The 21,284-nt window shown below is 45.5% G+C and overlaps 1 protein-coding gene across 1 annotated transcript in view; it reads right to left on the bottom strand.

The window, feature by feature from the left end:
* KATNIP (katanin interacting protein) overlaps window positions 1-21,284 on the bottom strand; it is a 142,415-nt gene that overhangs the window by 104,696 nt on the left and 16,435 nt on the right. The window contains exons 4-5 of the mRNA XM_049638467.1: window positions 17,491-17,622; window positions 12,258-12,386 (exon numbers count right to left, since the gene is read on the bottom strand). Coding sequence (XP_049494424.1) covers window positions 12,258-12,386; window positions 17,491-17,622 — 261 coding nt within the window. The remainder of the gene's footprint in view (window positions 1-12,257; window positions 12,387-17,490; window positions 17,623-21,284) is intronic.

Below are 21,284 nucleotides of genomic sequence, written 5' to 3'. Positions count from 1 at the left end.
CAGTTGGGAGAGTGCGTGCTCAAAAGAAAAGTTTTCTAATTCAAAATAGAACAGGACTTCCAGGGAGGATGGCAGAGTAGGAGAGCTTTAAGCTCACTTCGTCTCCCACATACAACTAGATAACACCTGCATCGGTGTAAATAACCCAGAAAAAAATGACCCAAAGACCGGCAGAACAGGCGGCTAAATACAGAGAAGAGGCCACGTCGAAGAAAGGAGGAAGAACAGAGACAGTCAGGAGCTAAACGCACCCGCAGGACTGTCCGTGAGAGGGACCGAGGGAGGGATGCTGTAGGTGCAGAGGAGGGAGAGAAACAGACCCTCGCACCAGGCACCCCAAGCGTGGGGAACCTGCACGGGGAAGATGAGTCCCCATAACATCTGGCTTTGAAAACCAGAGGGGCCAATCCTTGTGGGTTCTTATAACCGTTGAGACTTAATCACCTGGAACTTTAAAGATCAGTGGCTCAGCTCTGGGAGAACCAAGAAGGCGAGAGGAAACTGAGTTCCTGCCCTTAAAGAGACAGCACAACAAACATGCCTGTGGAGATACAGCGCAGAAGCAGCAGTTTGAAAAATGCCTGGGGTGTACACGAGGGAGACTTGTTTATTCATCTCAGAGCGTGGGCTGGAGGGGCAGGGACCTTTAGGAGGCTTCTCCAGGAACAAAGGAGATGGCCAGTGCCATTTCCCTCCCATGACCCCAGCCTGGACCTGTGGATGCCTGTGGGAAGGGCACAGTGCCAACAATTCCCACCTAGCTTGCTAACAGTGGGCTGGCCCCGACGTTCTCCTGTGGACACGCCCCCTTCAATATGCCCTTGGCCGGAACCCGTCCAAAGTGTTGCCACCAGCCCGGTAGTGTGTAAACAGCCCCACGAGGGGCTAGTGGCACTAAAAGTGACTCCTGCCCCAGGGGCAGGGGGGAGATAACCACACACACCACTCCAACTGCAGACCCGGCAGCGGACTGCGGGCAGACATCCGGTCTGACCACAGGCCCTGCCCACCAACAAAAGCTTCTTAGGGGACGACACAGGGAAAGCATCCTGCAGTTCAGTGCTACTGCATCTCTGGCAAATGCCTGGTCTGACTCAACCCAAGCCCCAGGTAGCCCCACGCTGGCCTACTAACAACACAGGGAACAAACCCTGCCCTAAACAGGCAAAGAGAGCCACTGAAGATAACTGGACTGAAGGGAACAGTGGCTCGGCCACAACAGCAGGGGGCATGCAACACATAGGAGACACCCCTGAAGCACCAGGTTCCAGAAAACCGGGGACACTGAGCTGAGGGGTCACTGTAGGACCTCTTCTTCAAAAGGCCACTACTTTCAAGAGCAAGAGATATAGCTGAGTTTTGTAACACGCAGAAACAGACACAGAGAGACAAAATGAGGAAGCAGAGGAATATTCCCAAATGAAAGAACAGGACAAAGTCACAGCAAGAGACATAAATGAAACAGAGAGAAGTAGCCTGCCTCGTAGAGAATTCCAAATAACGGTTCAAAAGATACTCACCGGACTTAAGAGTGGGGGGACTTCACTGAGACTCAACGAAGAGATAGGAAGCACAAATGAACCGATCAGAGGTGAAGAGCTCAATAACTGAAATTAGAAACACACTAGAGGGAATAAACATTAGACTAGAAGAAGGAGAAGAATGGATTAGCAAACTAGAGGACAGAGTCACGGAAAGCAATCGAGGTGAACAGGAGAGAGAGAAAAGAATAATAATAAAAAATGACAGTAGATTAAGGGAACTCGGCAACACCATCAAGCCTAATAACAGTCACAATACGGGGATCCCAGAAGGAGAAGAGAGAAAATTGATTTGAAGACATAATTGCTGAAAACCGGGGAGGCACAGAGAGCCCCCAACAAAAATCAACCCAGTGAGGTTCACCTCAAGACATGCAGTTATTAAAGTAGCAAAAAGTAGTGATGATGAGATAACTTTAAAAGCAGCAAGGGAGAAATAGAAAAACATTCCATGCTCACGGATTGGAAGAACGAATATTGTTAAAATGTCGATACTAATTCAAAGCAATTTACATATTCAATGCAATCCCTGTCAAAATAACACCAGCATTCTTCACAGAGCTAGAACCAACAATCCTCAAATTTGAATGGAACCAGAAAAGACCCCGAATAGTCAAAGTAATGTTGAAAAAGAAAAACAAAGCTGGAGGCATCATAACTCCAGACTTCAAGCTACATCCCAAGGCTGTAATCATCAAGACAGTATGGTACTGGCACAAGAACAGACTCACAGATCAGTGGAATAGAATAGAGAACCCGGAAATGGATACACAAATGTATGGCCTAATCTATGACAAAGCAGGAAAGAATATCCAATGGAAAAAAGATAGTCTCTTCAGCAAATGGTGTTGGCAAAACAGCGACACAGAAAAATGAACCTGGACCACTTTCTTACACCAGACACAAAAATAAACTCAAAATGGATGAAAGACCTAAATGTAAGACAGGAAGCCATCGAAAGCCTAGAGGAAAAAACAGGCAACAACCTCTTTGACCTCGGCTACACCAACTTCTTACCTGACTTGTCTCCAGAGGCAAGGGAAACAAAAGCAAAAATGAACTACTGGGACCTCATCAAGATAAAAAGCTTCTACACAGCTAAGGAAACGGTCAGTGAAACCAAAAGGCAACCGACAGAATGGGAGAAGATATTTACAAATGACATATCAGATAAAGGGTTGGTACCCAAAATCTATAAAGAACTTACCAAACAACACCCGAAAAACAAATAATCCAGTGAAGAAATGGGCAAAAGACATGCATAGACACTTTTCCAAAGAAGACATCCAGATGGCCAACCAACACATGAAAAAAATGCCCAACATCACTCTTCATCAGGAAGCTACAAATCAAAACCACAATGAGATACCACCTCACACTTGTCAGAATAGCTAACATTAACAACTCAGGAAACTACAGATGTTGGTGAGGATGTGGAAAAAGGGGAATTTGCACTGCTTTTCGGAATGCAAACCGGTGCACTCTGGAAAGCAGTATGGTGGCTCCTCAAAAAATTAAAAATAGAACTACCCTACAACCCAGCAATTGCACTACTAAGTATTTATCCAAAGGATAAAAAAAAAGCTAACTAGAAGGGCACATGCACCCCAATGTTCACAGCAGCACTACTGACAATAGCCAAATTATGGAAAGAGCCCAAATGTTCATTGACTGACAAATGGATAAAGAAGATATTGTATATATATGGAATATTACTCGGTGATCAAAAAGGATGAAATTGTGCCATTTGCAACAATGTGGATGGAGCTAGAGTGTATTATATTAAGCGAATTAAGTCAGAAAAAGACAAATATCATGATTTCACAAATATGTGGAATTTAAGAAACAACACAGATGAACATAGAGGAAGGGAAGCAAAAATAAGATAAAAACAGAGGGAGACAAACCATAAGAGACTCTTGAATACAGAGAACAAAGTGAGGGTTGCTGGAGGGGTACTGGGTGGGAGGATGGACATTAAGGAAGGCACTTGTTAGGATGAGCACTGGGTGTTATATGTAAGTGATGGATCACTAAATTCCATTCCTGGAAAAATAAAAATAAATAAAGACAAAAACTTTAAAATGTAAAAAGTAGCAAGGGAAAAGAAAACAGTCATGTACAAGGGAAACCCCAGAAGGCTTTCAGCAGATTTCTTAGCAGAGACCTCTTAGGCCAGAAAGAGTGGTATGATACATTCAAAGTGCTCAAAACAAAACAACCTGCCACCAAGGACACTCTATCCAGCAAGGCTATCATTCATAATAGAAGGAGAGATAAAGAGTTTCCTAGACAAAAGTTAAAGAAATTCATGACCACTAAACCAGCCCTACAAGAAATGTTAAAAGGGGACTCTTTGAGTGAAAAGGAAAGACCAGAAGTAAGAGTCAGAAAAGTAGGGAGCACAAAAAGAGTAAAATTAAGTATGTCGGTAAAAATCAGTCAAGGGATTCACAGAATAAAAGGATGTGAAGTACGATACCATATACCCAAAACTGGGGGGGGGGGGCGGTGAGAGGATTAAAGAATGGGTTCAAACATAAGCAACCATCAACTTTATGATATAGAGTGCATATGCATAAGATGTTACATACAAATCTTTGATTTGGTAACCACAAATAAAAAAAAAACCAGTAACAGCTAAGCAAAAAATAAAGAGAAAGGAATCCAAGTATACTAAAGAAAGCCAGCTAACAGTGAGAAAAAAAAAAAAGAGCAAGAGAAGAGTAAGAACGTACCTATCAACAATTACTTTGGAACAAATGGTCCAATGAAAAGACACAGGGTATCAGAGTGGATAAACAAACAAGACCCATCCATATGCTGCCTACAAGAGACTCATTTCAGACCTAAAGACACGTGTAGCTTAAAAGGAAAGGGAAGGAAGAGCATTTATCATGCAAGAGGAAGGGAAAAGAAAGCTTTGGGTAGCAGCAATACTTACATCAGACAAAACAGACTTTAAAACAAAGACTGTAACAAGAAACAAAGAAGGACACTATATAATCATAAAGGGAACGATTCACCAAGAAGCTGTAACAATTATGAATATTTGCATACCCAACATAGGAGCACCCAAATACATAAAGCAGCTAATAACAAACATAAAGGAAGTAATTGATAGTAATATAATAATAGTAGGGGACTTTAACACCATACTTATATCAATGGATAGATCATCTAAACAGAAAGCAACAAGGAAACAGTGGCTTTGAATGACATTGGACCAGATGGATCTAACAGATATAATCAGAATATTACATCCTGAAGCGGCAGAATACCCAATCTTTTCAAATACACATAGAACATTTTCCAGAATAAGTCATCTATTAGGCCACAAAACAAGTCTCAACAAATTTAAAAAGATTGAAGTCATACCATGCATCTTTTCTGACCACAATGCTTTTGTAAAACTAGAAATGAACCATGAAGAAAAAAATCTAGAAAGAACAGAAATATATGGAGGTTAAATAACATGCTGCTAAACAGTGAATGGGCTAACCAAGAATTCAGAGGAAATAAAAAAATACATGGAGACAAGTGAAAATGAAAACACAATGGCCCCAAACTCTTGGGATGCAGCAAAGCTGTTCCAAGAGGCAAGTTTCTACCTCAGAAAGCAAGGAAAATCTCAAATAAACAACCTAATCTTACACCTAAAGGAACTATAAAAAAGGACAAACAAAACCCAAAACCATAGAAGGAAGGAAATAACGAAAATTGGAGCACAAATAAATGAAATAGAAACTTAGGAAACAATAGAACGGATCAACGAAACCAGGAGCTGGTTCTTTGAAAAGGATCAACAAAATGGATATACCTAGCCAGACTCATCAGAGAGAGAGAGAGAGCGAGAGAGAGAGAAGACTCAGAGAAACAAAATCAGAAATGAAAGAGGAGAAATAACAACAGAAGGGCACCTGGGTGGCTCAGTTGGTTGAGCGTCCGACTTCAGCTCAGGTCACGATCTCACGGTTCGTGAGTTCAAGCCCCACACTGGGCTTTGTGCTGACAGCTCAGAGACTGGAGCCTGCTTCGGATTCTGTGTCTCACTCTCTCTCTGCCCCTCCCCTGCTCGTGCTCTGTCTCTCTCTCTCAAAAATAAATAATCATTAAAAAAGAAAGAAAGAACAACAGATACCACTGAAACACAAAGGATTATAAGAGAATATTATGCAAAATTATATCAACAAATTGGACAACCTAGAAGAAATGGATAAATTCCTAGAAACAGATAATCAACCTCCCAAAACTGAACCAGAGAGAAACAGAAATTTGAACAGACTGGGGTGCCTGGGTGGCTCAGTCAGTTGAGTGTCCAGCTTTGGCTCAGGCCATGATTTCACAGTTCATGAGTTCAAGCCCCACGTTGGGCTCTGTGCTGATAACTCAGAGCCTGGAGCCTGCTTCAGATTCTGTGTCTCCCTCTCCTTCTCTGCCTCTACCCTGTTTGTGCTGTCTCTTGCTCTCAAAAACAAGAAGACATTAAAAAAAAAAAAAAAAGAAAGGAAATTTGAACAGACTGATTACTAGCAATGAAATTGAATCAGTAATCAAAAAAACTTCCAACAAACAAGTGTCCAGGATCAGATGGCTTCACAGGTGAATTCCACCAAATATTTAAAGAATTAATAGCTATTCTTCTCAAAGAATAGAAGAAGGAAAACTGCCAGAAAAAAACAGAAGAGGAAGAAAAACTTCCAAATTCATTCTATGAGGCCAGCATTATCCTGACACCAAAACCAGATAAAGACACTACCAAAAAAAAAGAAAATTACAGGCCAATGTCTCTGATGAACACAGATGCAAAAATCCTCAACAAAATATTAGCAAACTGAATCCAACAATACCTTAAAGAAATCATTCACCACGATCAAATGGGATTTATTCCTGGGATGCAAGGGTGGTTCAATACTCACAAATCAATCAACATGATACACTGCATCAACAAAAGAAAGGATCAAAACCATACGGTCATTTCAATTGATGCAGAAAAAGCATTTGACAAAGTACAATATTCATTCATGATAAAAACTGTCAACAAAGTAGGTTTAGAGGAAACATAACTCAACATAATAAAGGCCATATATGAAAAATTCACAGCTAACATCATCCTCTAAAACCTGAGAGCTTTTCCCCTAAGGTCAGGAACAAGACAGGGATGTCCACTCTCACCACTTTTATTCAACATAGTACTTTGAAGTCCTAGCCTAAGCAATCAGATAAGAAAAAGAAATAAAAGGCATCCAAACGGGTAAGGAAGAAATAAAACTTTCACTATTTGCAGATGACATGATACTATATAGAGAAAACCCTAAAGATTGCACTAAAAATCTACTAGCACTGATACATGAATGCAGTAAAGTCACAGGATACAAAATCAATACACACAAATATGTTGCATTTCTATACACTAACAATGAAATAGCAAAAAGAGAAATTAATAACCCCAATTACAATTGTACAAAAAATTAAAAAATACCTTGGAATAAAATTAACCGAGGGAGTGAAAGGCCTGTACTCTGAAAACTATAAAACACTGATGAAAGAATTTGAAAATGACACAAACAAATGGAAAGATATTCCATGCTCACAGATTGGAAGAACAAGTATTGTTAAAATATCCATACCACTCAAAGCAATCTACAGATTTAATGCAAAACCCATCAAAATACCAACAGCATTCTTCACAGAACTAGAACAAATCATCTGAAAATTTGTAGGGAACCACAAAAGACCCTAAATAGCCAAAGCAGTCTTGAAAAAAACATAAAACTGGAGGTATCACATTCCCAGATTTCAAGATATGCTACAAAGCAGTAGTAATTAAAACAATATGGTACTGGCACAAAAACAGACACATAGATCGATGGATCAGAATAGAAAACCTAGAAATAAACCCACAGTGTTACGGCCAATTAAACTTTGACAAAGTGCGCAAGAATATCTAATGGAAAAAAGACAATCTCTTCAACAAATGGTGTTGGGGAAACATAACAGCAACACGCAAAAGAATGGAACTGGACCTCTTTCTTACACCACACACAAAAATAAACTCAAAATGGATGTGAGACCTGAAACCATAAAAATCCTAGAAGAGAGTACAGGCAGCAATGTCTTTCTCCATATGTCTATAACCACTTCTTTCTAAATATGTCTCCTGAGGCAAGAGAAACAAAAGCAAAAATAAACTATTGGGACTTCATCAAAACAAAAACCTTCTGCATAGCAGAGGAAACCATCAACAACACTTAAAACACAATGTATTGAATTGGAAAAGATATGTCTGCAAATGACATATCCAATAAAGGGGCAGTATCCAAAAATGTAAAGAACTGATACAACTCAACACCAGAAAGAAAGAAAGAAAGAAAGAAAGAAAGAAAGAAAGAAAGGAAGGACGAACCCAATACAAAATGGGCAGAAGACATGAACAGACACTTCTCCAAAGAAGACATCCAGATGGCCAACAGACACATGAAAAGATGCTCAACATCACTCATCAGGGAAATGCAAATCAAAACCACAATGAGAGATCGCCTCATACCTGTCAGAATGGCTGATATCAAAAACACAAGAAACCACAAATATTGTTGAGGATGTGGAGAAATGGGAAGTCTGCTGCACTGCTGGTGGGCATGCAAACTGGTACGGCCACTGTGGAAGACAGTATGGAGTTTCCTCAAAAAAGTAAAAATTGAATTGCCATATGATCCAGTAATCCCACTATTGGGTATTTACCCAAAGAATATGAAAACGCTAATTTACTAATTTGAAAAGATACAGGCACCTCTATGTTTATTGCAGCATTATTTACAATGGCCAAATTATGGAAGCAGCCCAAGTATCCACTGATAGATGAATGGATACACAAGAGTGTGTGAGTGTGTGTGTGTGTGTGTGTGTGTGTGTGTACACGTCTACACAATGGAATATTACTCATCCATAAAAAAGAATGAAATCTTGGGGTGCCTGGGTGGCTCGGTCGGTTAAGCGACCGGCTTCGGCTCAGGTCATGATCTCGCGGTCTGTGGGTTCGAGCCCCACGTCGGGCTCCGTGCTGACAGCTCGGAGCCTGGAGCCCGCTTTGGATTCTGTGTCTCCCTCTCTCTCTGCCCCTCCCCCGTTCATGTTCTGTCTCTCTCTGTCTCAAAAATAAATAAACATTAAAAAAAATTAAAAAAAAAAAAAAGAATGAAATCTTCCCATTTGCAACAATACGGGTAGATTCAGAGGATACGGTGCTAAGTGAAATCAGTCAGGTAGAGAAAGTCCAATACCACGTGATTTTACTCATATGTGGAATTAAAACAAAACAAAACAAATGAACAAAGAAAAAAGAGACAAACCAGAAAACGGACTCTTAACTATAGAGAACAAACTGATGGTCACCAGAGGGGAGATGGGTGAATTAGGTGAAGGGTACATGTACGCACCTGAAACTAATTTAACGCTGCACGTTAACTACACTGGAATTAAAGCAGAACAGCCAACAAGACACATCGGTGAGCTAAACCTGGCCCCCGCAGTCAGGGATCCAGGACCTCCCCACTGGCCATACCTACTTCTTTAAAAAAAATTTTAATGTTTATTTATTTTTGAGACAGAGAGGCAGAGAGACAGAGTGTGAGCGGGAGAGGGACAGAGAGAGACGGAGACACAGAATCCGAAGCAGCCTCCAGGTTCTGAACTGTCAGCACAGAGCCCGACATGGGGCTCGAACCCACGAACTGCAAGACCGTGACCTGAGCCGAAGTTGGACACTTAACCTGCTGAGCCACCCAGGTGCCCCTGGCCACACCTATTTCTATTCATCATTGTATTTCTACCCTTATCCTGAATTCCAGCATAATTTTTTCAAGTCATAACTAATAAATCCTCTCCTACATGCCCCTATTTTCTCTGGGTTGCTTTTTTTTTTTTCCTTTTCCAGTTTGAAACATACTTTGAACGTGACCAAAGTGAGAAAAACAAAATGTGAAGGGTTCATATTCATTTTCTTAATATAATTATGTATTGATACAGTAACACAAAGTTAATTTCCTATCTAAAATTCATCTCTTTAATCAAAAACCTAAATAAAATAATTTTCTATGAAAACATTTCTAAAATACATTAAGACTTTCCTGTCTTCTTTAAAAGAGTGTGTTGAACATCACTTGGTCTTTTCTTGATACTAATGGTCAAAATTCTGGATAGAAATTGATGTATAATAGAGAAGATGCTGTCAGGAGCTATTATGGTTTTGTATCTTTCATTTGTTATTTTAAGCAATATCCTCTGTCACCAGAAGTATAGGATATGGTTTTGAAGACAAGGGCAGAGCCCCTCTCATCCTTTTCTGGCTTTTGTGAACCTCTTGGATTTTTGTTGTTGTTTTATTTTGTTTTTTACTTTATAGTTATCCTAATTTTGTATGATGGAGATGAGATTCTAACTTTGAATTTTAAAGCTCCTTTTTTGGGGGGTGGGGGGGCGCCTGGGTGGCTCAGTCCGTTAAGCAACCGGCTCTTGCTTTCAGCTCAGGTCATGTTTTCATGGTTCATGAGTTCAAGCCCCACACTGGGCTCCACGCTAACACCACAGAGCCTGCTTGAGATTCTCTCTCTCCTTCTCTGCTGCTCGTATGCTCTGGGTCTCTCTCTCTCTCTTAGAATAAAATAAATAAACTTAAAGACTTTTAAACTTTTTTTTATAGTCCCCAGTTCCAACTCACAAAGTGCAAATTATCTCCAAAACTTTCCTTCTGTATGAGGTAAACTGAAATCTTCAGTCCTTCTGATTCACAATCACTGGGAATTCTTTTGTTAAAAACTATGCTATCTCCTATATACAACTTCTGTATCTTAAAAATTAGCTCTAAAATATGCATTTCAAATATTCTGCACGATTCTTACAGAATCAAAAATTGAGATCCACAGCTGTCTTTTCCCTAAAACTGGGGTTCTCAAACATGGTGAAATGTTTGCAAAATGTGGGCTACTTCAAACAAACAAACATGCCTGAGCCCAAGCCCAGGATCAAAATCTGAACCTCTAGAAGATAGAACCTGTGCATTTGTGTTTATTTTATTTAGTTATTAGCTTTTTACTTTTCATGTTGTGCTTATTGTAGATTTCTTATGCTGTTTGTAAGAAATAACAGAGAGAGAGAGAGATCCTATGTACCCTTCAGTCAGTTTCCCCCATGGTAGCATCTTGCATAATTAAAGCACAAAAGCACAATCAGGAAATTGACATCAATATAATCCTACAGAGTTTTTAAAACTAGGTCTCCTTAAAAGGAAACTCTTCTCTTTTTCTCTTTGCTGACGCTTAGCTCTACTGAAGCGGAATATCCCCCTCCTTAATGTGCTAGCTTTAAAAAAACAAACAAACTTTTTATTTTGAAAAAAAGGTAAAACCCACAGAAAATATATCTGAATACTATAATGGGAAGGGTATAATGAATACCCACATACCCTCCACCTACATTCATTGGTTCTTCACCAATTCTGGGCAGCCCTGAGAACTGGAGCCTTCTCTTACATAAACAGAACAGACAGAATTATCAAATTCAGGAAATTTAACAACCATACAATATTATCTAATATAATGTAGTTCATTTTCAAATTCGTTAATTTCCCAAAACCATCCTTAAATTTAGGGCAATTAGCAACCCCAACAGCCCCCTGCCCCCCGCCCCCCAACAAGGATCTCATGTGGGGTAACTGTGATATGCTGTTAGCCTCTTTTTTGTTTTTTTTTAATGTTTATTTATTTCTGAGACAGAGAGAGACACAGCAGGAGTGGGGGAGGGGCAGAGAGAGAGGGAGACACAGAATCAGAAGCAGGCTCCAGGCTCTGAGGTGTCAGCACAGAGCCCGACGCGGGGCTCGAACTCACAGACCGTGAGATCGTGACCTGAACCGAAGTCAGTCGCTCAACCGACTGAGCCACCCAGGCACCCCTGCTGGCAGCCTCTTTTATCTGGAATAACCTTTCTCACTTATGCCATTGGTAGTTTTGAAGCCTCCACGTGAACTGTTTTGTAGACAGTCCCTCAATTAGGCTTTGTTTGGTTGTTTCCTCATTGGGTTTCATTTTTGAAAAGCACTGTTCATCAACGTTCCCAGCTATGGGTTCACTGAGGAGATAGACATTTGGCAAAGAAGAGGTCTTCTCGATCATAAGCACAACTGACAGATGGCCACCTCTCAGCACCTTGCTTCCAGGCTGAACATCAATGATATTTACAAGACTGTGCCCCTACGGAGAGCTGGGCACTTTGGGGAGCAAAAGCAGGCCAGCGCAATTCCCAGCCTAGGATTGTTAATTGCAAGGAATAAGGAGTCACGGGGTTGAGGTTTCCAGTGTGGGTTTCTCTGAGGGCTGGGTGAACAACATCCTTTCTCTCGTCCTCAGTTTCTCCAAACTACAAAATGAGGACGAAAGTACCTAGCAGTTAACTCACAGGGTTAATGCAGTGATGGATGCTCCACACTCAGCGCGGTGCTTAGCACTTAGTAAATGTTCATCTAACGTGAGCTTCTACCCACATGAAAAACTAGATCGTTAAGTCAAATCTCACATGTATTGTTTTAAACCTAACGGGTGGGCTAGAGGTTTTCTGTTAAAGCCAAATCCTGGTGTGATTTTCCTATCCTACAGCCCAGCTGCTTGGCTATGGCAAAGACCCTGGCCCTTCGTGGGGTTATGAGGCTGAAGTCCATCTTACCTTTACATCCTGAATAGTTAAGAGGATCCTTTCTTTGTCTGCACTGCTGGCAGGGTCTGGTAATCCATGTGCATTCAGAAGGGAGACATTGAAATCACAGGGCGTGGTGCCCGTAGGAGACTTGGTACCCTAGGGGCAAGCAGAGAGAATGGGCGTGGTAAAAGCAATTTACGTCCCTGAAGATGCGCTGGGTCCCTCGTTCTCTCTGTTGGTCTCCAGGCCTCCCGTCTGCCTCCTCACCGTCCATCATTCTCGGCTCTCTCTCTCCCAAAGCTGAGCGGGTCAAACTCATCCCTGCCTTACCCACACCGCTGTAGGCACACGGTTAGTAAAGAGACCAGGATTCAAACTCAGGGCACCAACAACCTAGACACTGGGCTCAGTGAGTACCGAGATACGGCGTCCACATCTTGCTGAATAAAGAAAGTGGGATATCAAATAGTGTGGATGGTATATAATCCCATGTATGTGAAAACAGCTATAAAAAGTGAAGGAAAAAATGGTTCTCACTTGAAAGTTATTTAAATGGTAATCCAAAACAGAAGTACCCAAGCAACGCGACGGGCTTAAAAACAATCTTTCATTGTTTAAGCCTCACCGTTGAAATTAATGAATGGCAAACTGGAGGGATTTGCTACAGGGCCCTCCCTGCTGGGAACCGGGTGGGATTCCCACTGGGGGATGCCTGGCCAGTGATGGCACCCTCTGATCTCCACGATTCCCATAGGTGGGTGAGCCGTCATGGGCCTCGGCAGAGTCCACACGTGGTGGACCTACTGGGGGCACACAGGCTGTGAACAGGTCTTCAGTTGTTTGTATGTGTCAGCAAATAGCAATGACTTTAAAACATCGAATTGTAATTGTGGGCAAATATCCAGTTCATCCCACACGAGGGTCCACACAATGGAGGCATTCCAGAAGATGATGGGGCGGCCAAGTCTTCCCATCAACCCATCATGCTCGCAGGAAAAATCAAATAACTAAACTCAGGAATTACCACCACTCACTGGGGATGGGCCAGGACTGGAACATTCCAGATAAACCATCTCCTCTTGGATGTAATCAATACCTTTCATATGTTATGAATGTAAGAAATTTTTATTCTGGATGGATACACCCATCTATGACCTCTGGGGCAGTGGGATTATGAAAAGACTTTTATTTTCTTTGTATCGGTTGAATTTTATTTTTTTTAATTTTTATTTTTTATTTTATTTTATTTTATTATTTTTTTTTTAAATTTATTTTTGGGACAGAGAGAGACAGAGCATGAACGGGGGAGGGGTAGAGAGAGAGGGAGACACAGAATCGGAAACAGGCTCCAGGCTCCGAGCCATCAGCCCAGAGCCCGACGCGGGGCTCGAACTCACGGACCGCGAGATCGTGACCTGGCTGAAGTTGGACGCTCAACCGACTGCGCCACCCAGGCGCCCCTATTTTTTATTTTAGACAGGGCGGGGGGAAGAGGGGTAGAGGGAGAGAAAGAGAGAATCCCAAGCAGGCTCCAGGCTCAGCGTGGAGCCCAAAGCAGGGCTCGATCCCACAACGCTGGGATCGCCACCAGAGCCGAAATCAAAGAGTCAGCCGCTCAACCGACTCAGCCACCCAGACGCCCCGATACATTGTTTATTGTCTGTCTTATCTTTGGTGTGTAGAACGGTACCTGGGATCTGTCGCGGGGACCAGGCACCTGCAGTGCACGCACCTGTGTAAGGGGACAGCCGCTCCTCAGCTCCGACTGCTGCTGTTACATAAGGATCTGGCTCCCAAACAGTTCGGATTTTTCAAGAGAAGCCCCAAATTCCCATTTCGACATGGACTCTCCTGATTCTTAAATGTCAGCTAGTAATTCTTTCGAAAACACCGTGCAAGTCCATGGGCTGAGGCCAACGGAGCCTGTCTGCGGCATGCGGGTCTGCGAACTCGGAGCCCGCAAGAAATTGAAGATCACCAAGGGTATGATTGAAGGCAAACAGGCTGGTATGTTTCAACAGTGAAGGTCAGACGAAAAGTACACATGCGGACACGGATTTCCTTTTGCTCCCCCTCGGAGCTGCGCTTGCAAACAGTGTGAGGTGGCTGAATATATTTAGCCACACGCTTTTCTTCTTCTTTTTTTTTTTTTCCTCTCTAGTTCAGACTGCGTCTCTTAAGCCTTCTGCCTCGGCCGAAAACGCGTGTTACCATTTCACTCTTTCGCTTCGCAGGAAAATAACTCCGAGGGGAAATTGACTGTGAAGCCTTACAGAGTGCCCCCTCAAGATGGGGAGAAAAAGGAAAGAAGGAAATACAGTCAAGCGCTCACAGTGGAGACAAGGCAGGGCGGGCAGGGCAGGGCCATGCTGCTTCAGAGCGTGTGTGCACCCAGGAATGCTAATGGAGCTTATAGCTCGTGAGGGGCGGGCTGCCTTGTGCTGCAGGCAGCCTGGGGGCTTGCAAAGGAAGGAATATATGTTCACTTAACAGGAGGTACCAGAGGAGAAGAGGGAACTACCCCACTTTTTGCGCCGAAGGCATACACACGTTCCGTGCGGGGCGGGGGCGTGGCTGGGACTGGACCGGGCTGAACTTGGCTACAGACCAGCCTCCCAAGCTAAGAGAAACTGATGGCTGTTGGCAGAGGCAGGTGCTCAGACCCTGAGCCGGGCGCCGTTCTGTTGTTCCAAAAGCAAGTGTGTACGTGTGTGAGCGCGTGTGCTGTGTTTGTGGTATGGGAGGTGGGTGTTAAAGGCAGTAAAGCCCACGCTAGAGTGTTGCCTACTGTAAAATCCCTTTAATACGGACTGGGTAGGAAACAAGGGCACTGGGTTAAGTCCATAAAAACAGCGCCACCCCCCCCCCCACCGGCCCCCTCCAGGAAGACAGAATTTCCAATTTACTTTTAGACTTTTGCAGCTGGGATGTGAAACAAAGCAACCCTTTGCTCTTTACCTGTCCTTCTTTTACGAGCAAAGAAGGAAATACAAACAGGCAAACACAACTCAAGAATGTTTCCTGGACAATATTCCCACTTTTATGAGTGCTTTGCAGTTCTTAAAGGCAGGGTTTGGTACAGGAGTGGCATTCAAAAGCAAGATTTGGGGGGCACCTGGGTAGCTCCGTCACTTAAGCTTCCGACTTCGGCTCAGGTCGTGATCTCGCGGTTCATGAGTTCGAGCCCTGTGTCCGGCTCTGTGCTGACAGCTCAGAGCCAGGAGCCTGCTTCGGATTCTGTGTCTCCCTCTCTCTCTGCCCCTCTCCTGCTTATGCTCTCTCTCTCTCTCACGCACACACAAATAAATAAACATTAAAAACAATTCTTTTTTTAAAAAAAGCAAGATTTCGTTCTTTTAGGGAGGCTATTGAATCTGCAGCCTGCACTCACAGCGGAACAAAGGCCTGGGGGATGGCCCGGGGGCCTCTGTCCTGTGGCGTCCCGATAATTTTGCTTCTATATAGACATGGCGATGATCTATGCACTCATTCTATATATAAAAGCGATGCCCTCAGAATAAAACCCAGCTACCTGGACTCGCCCCTCACAGCCCCCTCCACTGCCCTGCCCGGGGCTCATCGTGCCCTGCCTGGTCTGCCCCACACTCCCACCTTGCTCATGCTGTGCCTGAGCCTCATGTCGTCTGTGCTTGCTGTTCCCTCTGCCTGCAATGCTTTTCCCATCAGGTTTCAGCTGAACTGTCACACCTGAAGGCAGCCTTCCCGCCCTCTCTGCCGTGTCTGAAGCTGCCCTCTCTCCCACACTCTTCCACCTTCCTCTGTTTTCTTCGCAGAACGTGACCATACCTGCAATTGTTGCTTTCTTTATCTCTTGGTCTATTCTTTTTTTTTTTCAATTTTATTTTTTATTTCTTAAAACTTCCATCTAAGTTAGTGAGCATATAGTGCAACAATGATTTCCTTAGTGCTCCTTCCCGATTTAGCCCATCCCCCCTCCCACAACCCCTCCAGTAACCCTCTGTTTGTTCTCCATATTTAAGAGTCTCTTATGCTTTGTCCCCCTCCCTGTTTTTATATTACTTTTGTTTCCCTTCCCTTATGTTCATCTGTTTTGTCGTTTAAAGTCCTCGTATGAGTGAAGTCATAGGATTTTTGTCTTCCTCTGACTAATTTCACTTAGCATAATTCCCTTCAGTTCCATCCACGTGGTTGCAAATGGCAAGATTTCATTCTTTTTGATTGCCGAGTAATACTCCATTATATATATATGCCACATCTTCTTTATCCATTCATCCGTCGATGGACATTTGGGCTCTTTCCATCCTTTGGCTACTGTCGATCGTGCTGCTATAAACATGGGGGTGCTTGTGTCCCTTGGAAACAGCACACCTGTATCCCGTGGAGAAATGCCTCGTAGCGCCATGGCTGGGTCGTAGGGTAGTTCTAGTTTTAGTTTTTCGAGGAACCTCCGTACTGTTCTCCAGAGTGGCTGTGCCAGCTTGCGTTCCCATCTTGGTCTCTTCTTTACTGTCTACCCCCCACCCCCCCCCCCCCCCCCGCGTATAAGTTGCTTAAGAATAGGGCCCCCGTGCGTTTTGTTTGTTTCTGTGTCTCTGGTGCCAGGGACAGAGCCTGATGCTCCGAAGTGGGTGCCCAACCAATGCCTGCTGAATAGAAGCCCAGCACGCACCGTCGGAGGTCCCTGGATTTCACAGGTGACACGGCGGTTTGAGGAGGGGACCGAAACGCCCCATTGCCTGCCTCATCAGCGGCTGCGCGGCTGTGGACTCTTGAGCTCCAGTTCTGTGGGGCTTCTGGGCATTTCCGTGTGTGGCTTCTGCTGCCCCAGGGGGTGGGGTGATACTCAAAATCTTTAACAGCAGGTGCATACATACAGTTGTGGCCAGGCTGAGTATCAGCTCTGCCCGCCTCCCCTCCCCTCCTTGCCCCACACTCCGCCCCAGCCTCTCGGACCCCGGCAAGTGTCACTTCCTCGAGGAAGCCTTCCTGGATACCCTCTCTCCTGGGCCCACCACGCCCTGCCCCACCCCTCAGCAAGCTCTTGCGGCGGAGGGACTGTAGGCTGTTGCCTCTTTGGGGTCGGACGCCAGCCCTTCTGACACCTGGACACCGTGTGCCTGGAGGAACATCCAGCATGTGGCCCGGCCTGGGTGCTCGTCCCGGCGTGCGAAAGGGAGGACAAGAGTGAAGGAACTTAGGGACAGAAGGAGGGAAGGAATAAACAGCTGTCACAAAGTGCCCCCAGAGCCGCTACAGCACAAGCTGAGGCCAGTCCTACCTGTGGACGGTCCCCGGAAGCGTCCTTGGCCTTGACGGTCACATCCCCACACGGCTCAAAATCTTCAGAAGGGTCCAGAGGCGGCTCGATGTGCAGCCGCGGGCCAGCTTCCGTCCTGATCTGCACCGATTTCTATACAGAAAAAGTCAGATTGCTTGAGACGTGATGGGAGGAGCATCTGAATTCCTCCGAGGGGTGAGCACGTTAGCGGCTGATGGCGAGGCGGTAGGTCTGCATGGGCCACGCCACCTCTGCTCAGAAGCCCTGACTGGAGGGCCGCCTGGGTGGCCCGGTCGGTTAAGAATCGGACTTCGGCTCAGGTCATGATCTCGCGGTTCGTGAGTTCGAGCCCCGCGTCAGGATCTATCCGGTCAGCACAGAGCCCCCCTCAGATCCTCTCTTCCCCTCTCTCTCTGCCCCTCCCCTGCTTATGCATGCGTGCACTCTCTCTCTCAAAAGTAAAAAAAAAAAAATTAAAAAAAAAGTCTTTACTGGTTCCTACTGCACAAAGGGTGTTCAGAACTTTTCACTAACTTTTTAGCTTGAAGTACTTTCTCAGTAGAATTTCAGTGGGTGTTACACTCCCCCCATATTGGCTTTGTGATCAAATAAGTTTAGGAGACCCTGGGTTTTCCTCGGGACTTCTCAGGGCTGGGGCCAGGGTGGCACAAGGGAGGCACCCAGGGAGCAACATTTAAGAAGGGGCTCCCTCTTAACAAAAATAATATAAAAACAGGGAGGGGGACAAAACAGAAGAGACTCATAAATATGGAGAACAAACTGAGGGTTGCTGGAGGGGTTGTGGGAGGGGGGGATGGGCTCAATGGGTCAGGGGCACTAAGGAATCTACTCCTGAAATCATTGTTGCACTGCATGCTAACTAATTTGGATGTAAATTTTAAAAAATAAAAAATAAAATTTAAAAAAAAGGAAGAAGAAGGGGTTCCCTCTTGGGTGCCCTGCATGTGCACGAATCCAAGAGTGAGGGCCTCCTTAAACTTCCTGCTCCGGGCCTCACTCGAGTGAGGCCTGGCTATTAAAAGGAGGGACAGGTCGGCCAAGCCATGCATACTGGGTTCGTTACCCCGCTGCGGGACAGAGATTTATTTTATTTTTTCTTAAGTTTATTTATTTTTTTGAGAGAGATAGAGAGTGAGCAGGGGAGGGGCAGAGAGAGAGGGAGAAAGAGAGAATCCCAAGCAGGCTATGCACTGTCAGCACAGAGCCCGGTGTGGGGTTTGAACTCATGAGCTGTGAGAGCATGACCTGGGCCGAAACCAAGAGTCTGACGCTTAACCGACTGAGCCACCCAGGAGCCTGGGGACAGTGATTCATGCCTTTCCCCTCATGCCCTGGGTGAGAAGCCTCCACCCCTGTGAGACTTGGCTTCCCCACCAGCCTAGTGAACTTGATGATGAAGAAAATGACGCCGGAGCCTTACTGCCCTGCGGGACTCTCACTGGGTAGGACCGAACACCTTTCTCATCCACGGTCACGCCGCCCCACCCGCCCACCCCCGTGAGCGCATTCACATTATGCGTCACGACACTGAATGCACACTGAGCGCCCCTCCAAGTCCTTCGCGTGCCTTTGCTCGTTCGGTCCTCACAGCAACCCCAGGGGGAAACCGAGGCACAAGGCCACAAGCCCCTTGCCCAAGGTCGCACAGTGAGGAAGCCGCAGAGCCTCGATCTGAACCCCAGCAGCACAGCTCCAGAGGCTTTGCTCCAAACCAGGGATGGGTCCGTGTTTCCTGTACAGACTAAGGATTTTAGGTCCTGCCAATCATATGGTCTCTGTCACCAGAATTCAGCTGTCCCATTGTAGCTGGAAAGCAGCCATAGATAAAGCCTGAATGAATGGGCTTGCCTGTGTCCCCAAAACACTTTATTTATAAGAACAGGCTGTGGCCAGATTTGGCCCGAGAGCTGTAGTTTGCTGAGGGACCCCAGTACTAACCACCACACTATAATGCCCCCCAAAAGGCACGTGAAGGATAAATGTGCCCGGCCTGGGCTACAGGATGGAGGGAAATGAAGGAACTTCCTGAGAACACCTAACACTCAGAAAAGTAGGCAGGGGCTTGGCTATAGATCATGCGAGAAAAAGATCTTGGAAAGAAAGTTTAAAAAAGAAGAGAGAGAGAAAGAGGCTGAAAAAGGCAGACAGGGGGCCCCTGTTGGGGAACAGGGAGGACGCAGAGGTGCCGAAGGAAGGTGCTTTGGGACACTTTTCCTTCCATAGGCGATCCTGTCACTTAGCGATGCCCCCCAGGCTCCGACACCAAGTGTGAGCTCGCTGCCTCCCAGGCTGCGTCAGCTTGCTCTCAGAGCATTTCTTAGCGTCAGCAGACCTATGGAGGGTAAGCAGGATCCAGGCCAGGAGACACCTGGGAGCTTTCCTGCCTGGGGCCAGGATGAACCTGAAAGGGGTTTGAAGTTCATCTCCAAGATGGATTTTCTACCACAGATGCTGGGGAGGCCAGGCTCCTCCCCACTCCTCAGGATCCACTCAAAAACACCCAAATGCTGAAATGGAGATGGAGAGTGAGAGAGGCAGAGACAGTGGTGGGAGGGGGGGAGAGAGAGAGTGCGAGAGGAGGGAAGGCAGGAAGGAAGGAGCCGGTGGGGAAGGGAGAAGAGGAGGGAGGAGGGAGAAGGGGAAGGGGCTGGGAGGGAGGAGCACCAGGCATGGGGCACACAGCCTGGCCCCTCTACAGGCTTCTGTTCCTTTATCCAGAAAGGGAGGACTCAGACGAGGACCTTACTCGTGGAAGGTCCAGGCACCAGCAGTATTGGCTTCTCCTGGGGATTTGTGAGAAATGCAGAATTTCAAGCCCCATCTCAGAGCTGCGAATCGGAATCTGCATTTTCACAAGAGCCCAGGCGGCTCGCACGCACACTCCAGTCTGAGCAGCGTGAGGTCTGTGAAGTCTTGCGGCGGGTGCTTCCGTCTGTGCTGCACGTGCCCCCCTGTCTTCTGGCAAAGGCACCCTGATTTTCTTTTGGGAAATCCTCCCCCTCCCCACCCCCAATCCAAGTGTTCATGTGGAATGGAGTCCACGGGGGGCTGGAGCATAGGACAGGCCCAGGCGATCTGAGCATTAGATCCTGCTGGCCCAGAGCGACCAGGTGACAGAATGCACGGTGGAGGCTGACAGTGGTCACCTTGGTGCCACACAGAGCAGCACAGGGAAAAGCAGAGTTGAGAGACGGAGAACGGGTCGTGCAACACTGTCTGAGCACCTGGATCCAGCCATACCTGAACCCCAGTTTCCCGCTGCCAAGTAAGAGAGCTGGCATTAATGTAGTTTTGCTGGTCTGATCTGAAGTATAAATATGAGAAAGAGCTCCAGCATTCAAGGAGGAGAGCCCCGGTATGCCTCTGTCCTCTGCAGCCTTCCCATCCTCCCTTTTCCCAGAAGCGCCCCTCTCCCTTCCCAGGAGCTTGTCACAACTGCTCGCCTGGCCGAGAGGTCGGGAGATGGGTTTGCAGTAGGCATTAAGGCACTTAACCAGCAAGCCCTTACTGAACACGGACTGCATACAAGGTTCTGGAAGCATGTTGAGATAGTAAAAAAAAAAAAAAAAAAAAAAAAAAAATGTAACAACCCGTGCCCTGGTCTCAAGGAGTTCACACAGAACTTGCAACAGAAGAACGCGTTTCTGAAGCAACACGTAACAAAATTAATGTGGTCCCGGAAGAGTTTTAAATGCCGAGTGGGCGCCGCCGGAGGGGAATAAATAGTCTCCCATCTGGCCTGCTCTCCCACCGCAGCCCCGGGGCTGTACCTC

Source organism: Panthera uncia, chromosome E3 (genome assembly GCF_023721935.1).
Source record: "Panthera uncia isolate 11264 chromosome E3, Puncia_PCG_1.0, whole genome shotgun sequence".
NCBI lineage: Eukaryota > Metazoa > Chordata > Mammalia > Carnivora > Felidae > Panthera > Panthera uncia.
This window is presented reverse-complemented; position numbering and strand designations above follow the sequence as displayed.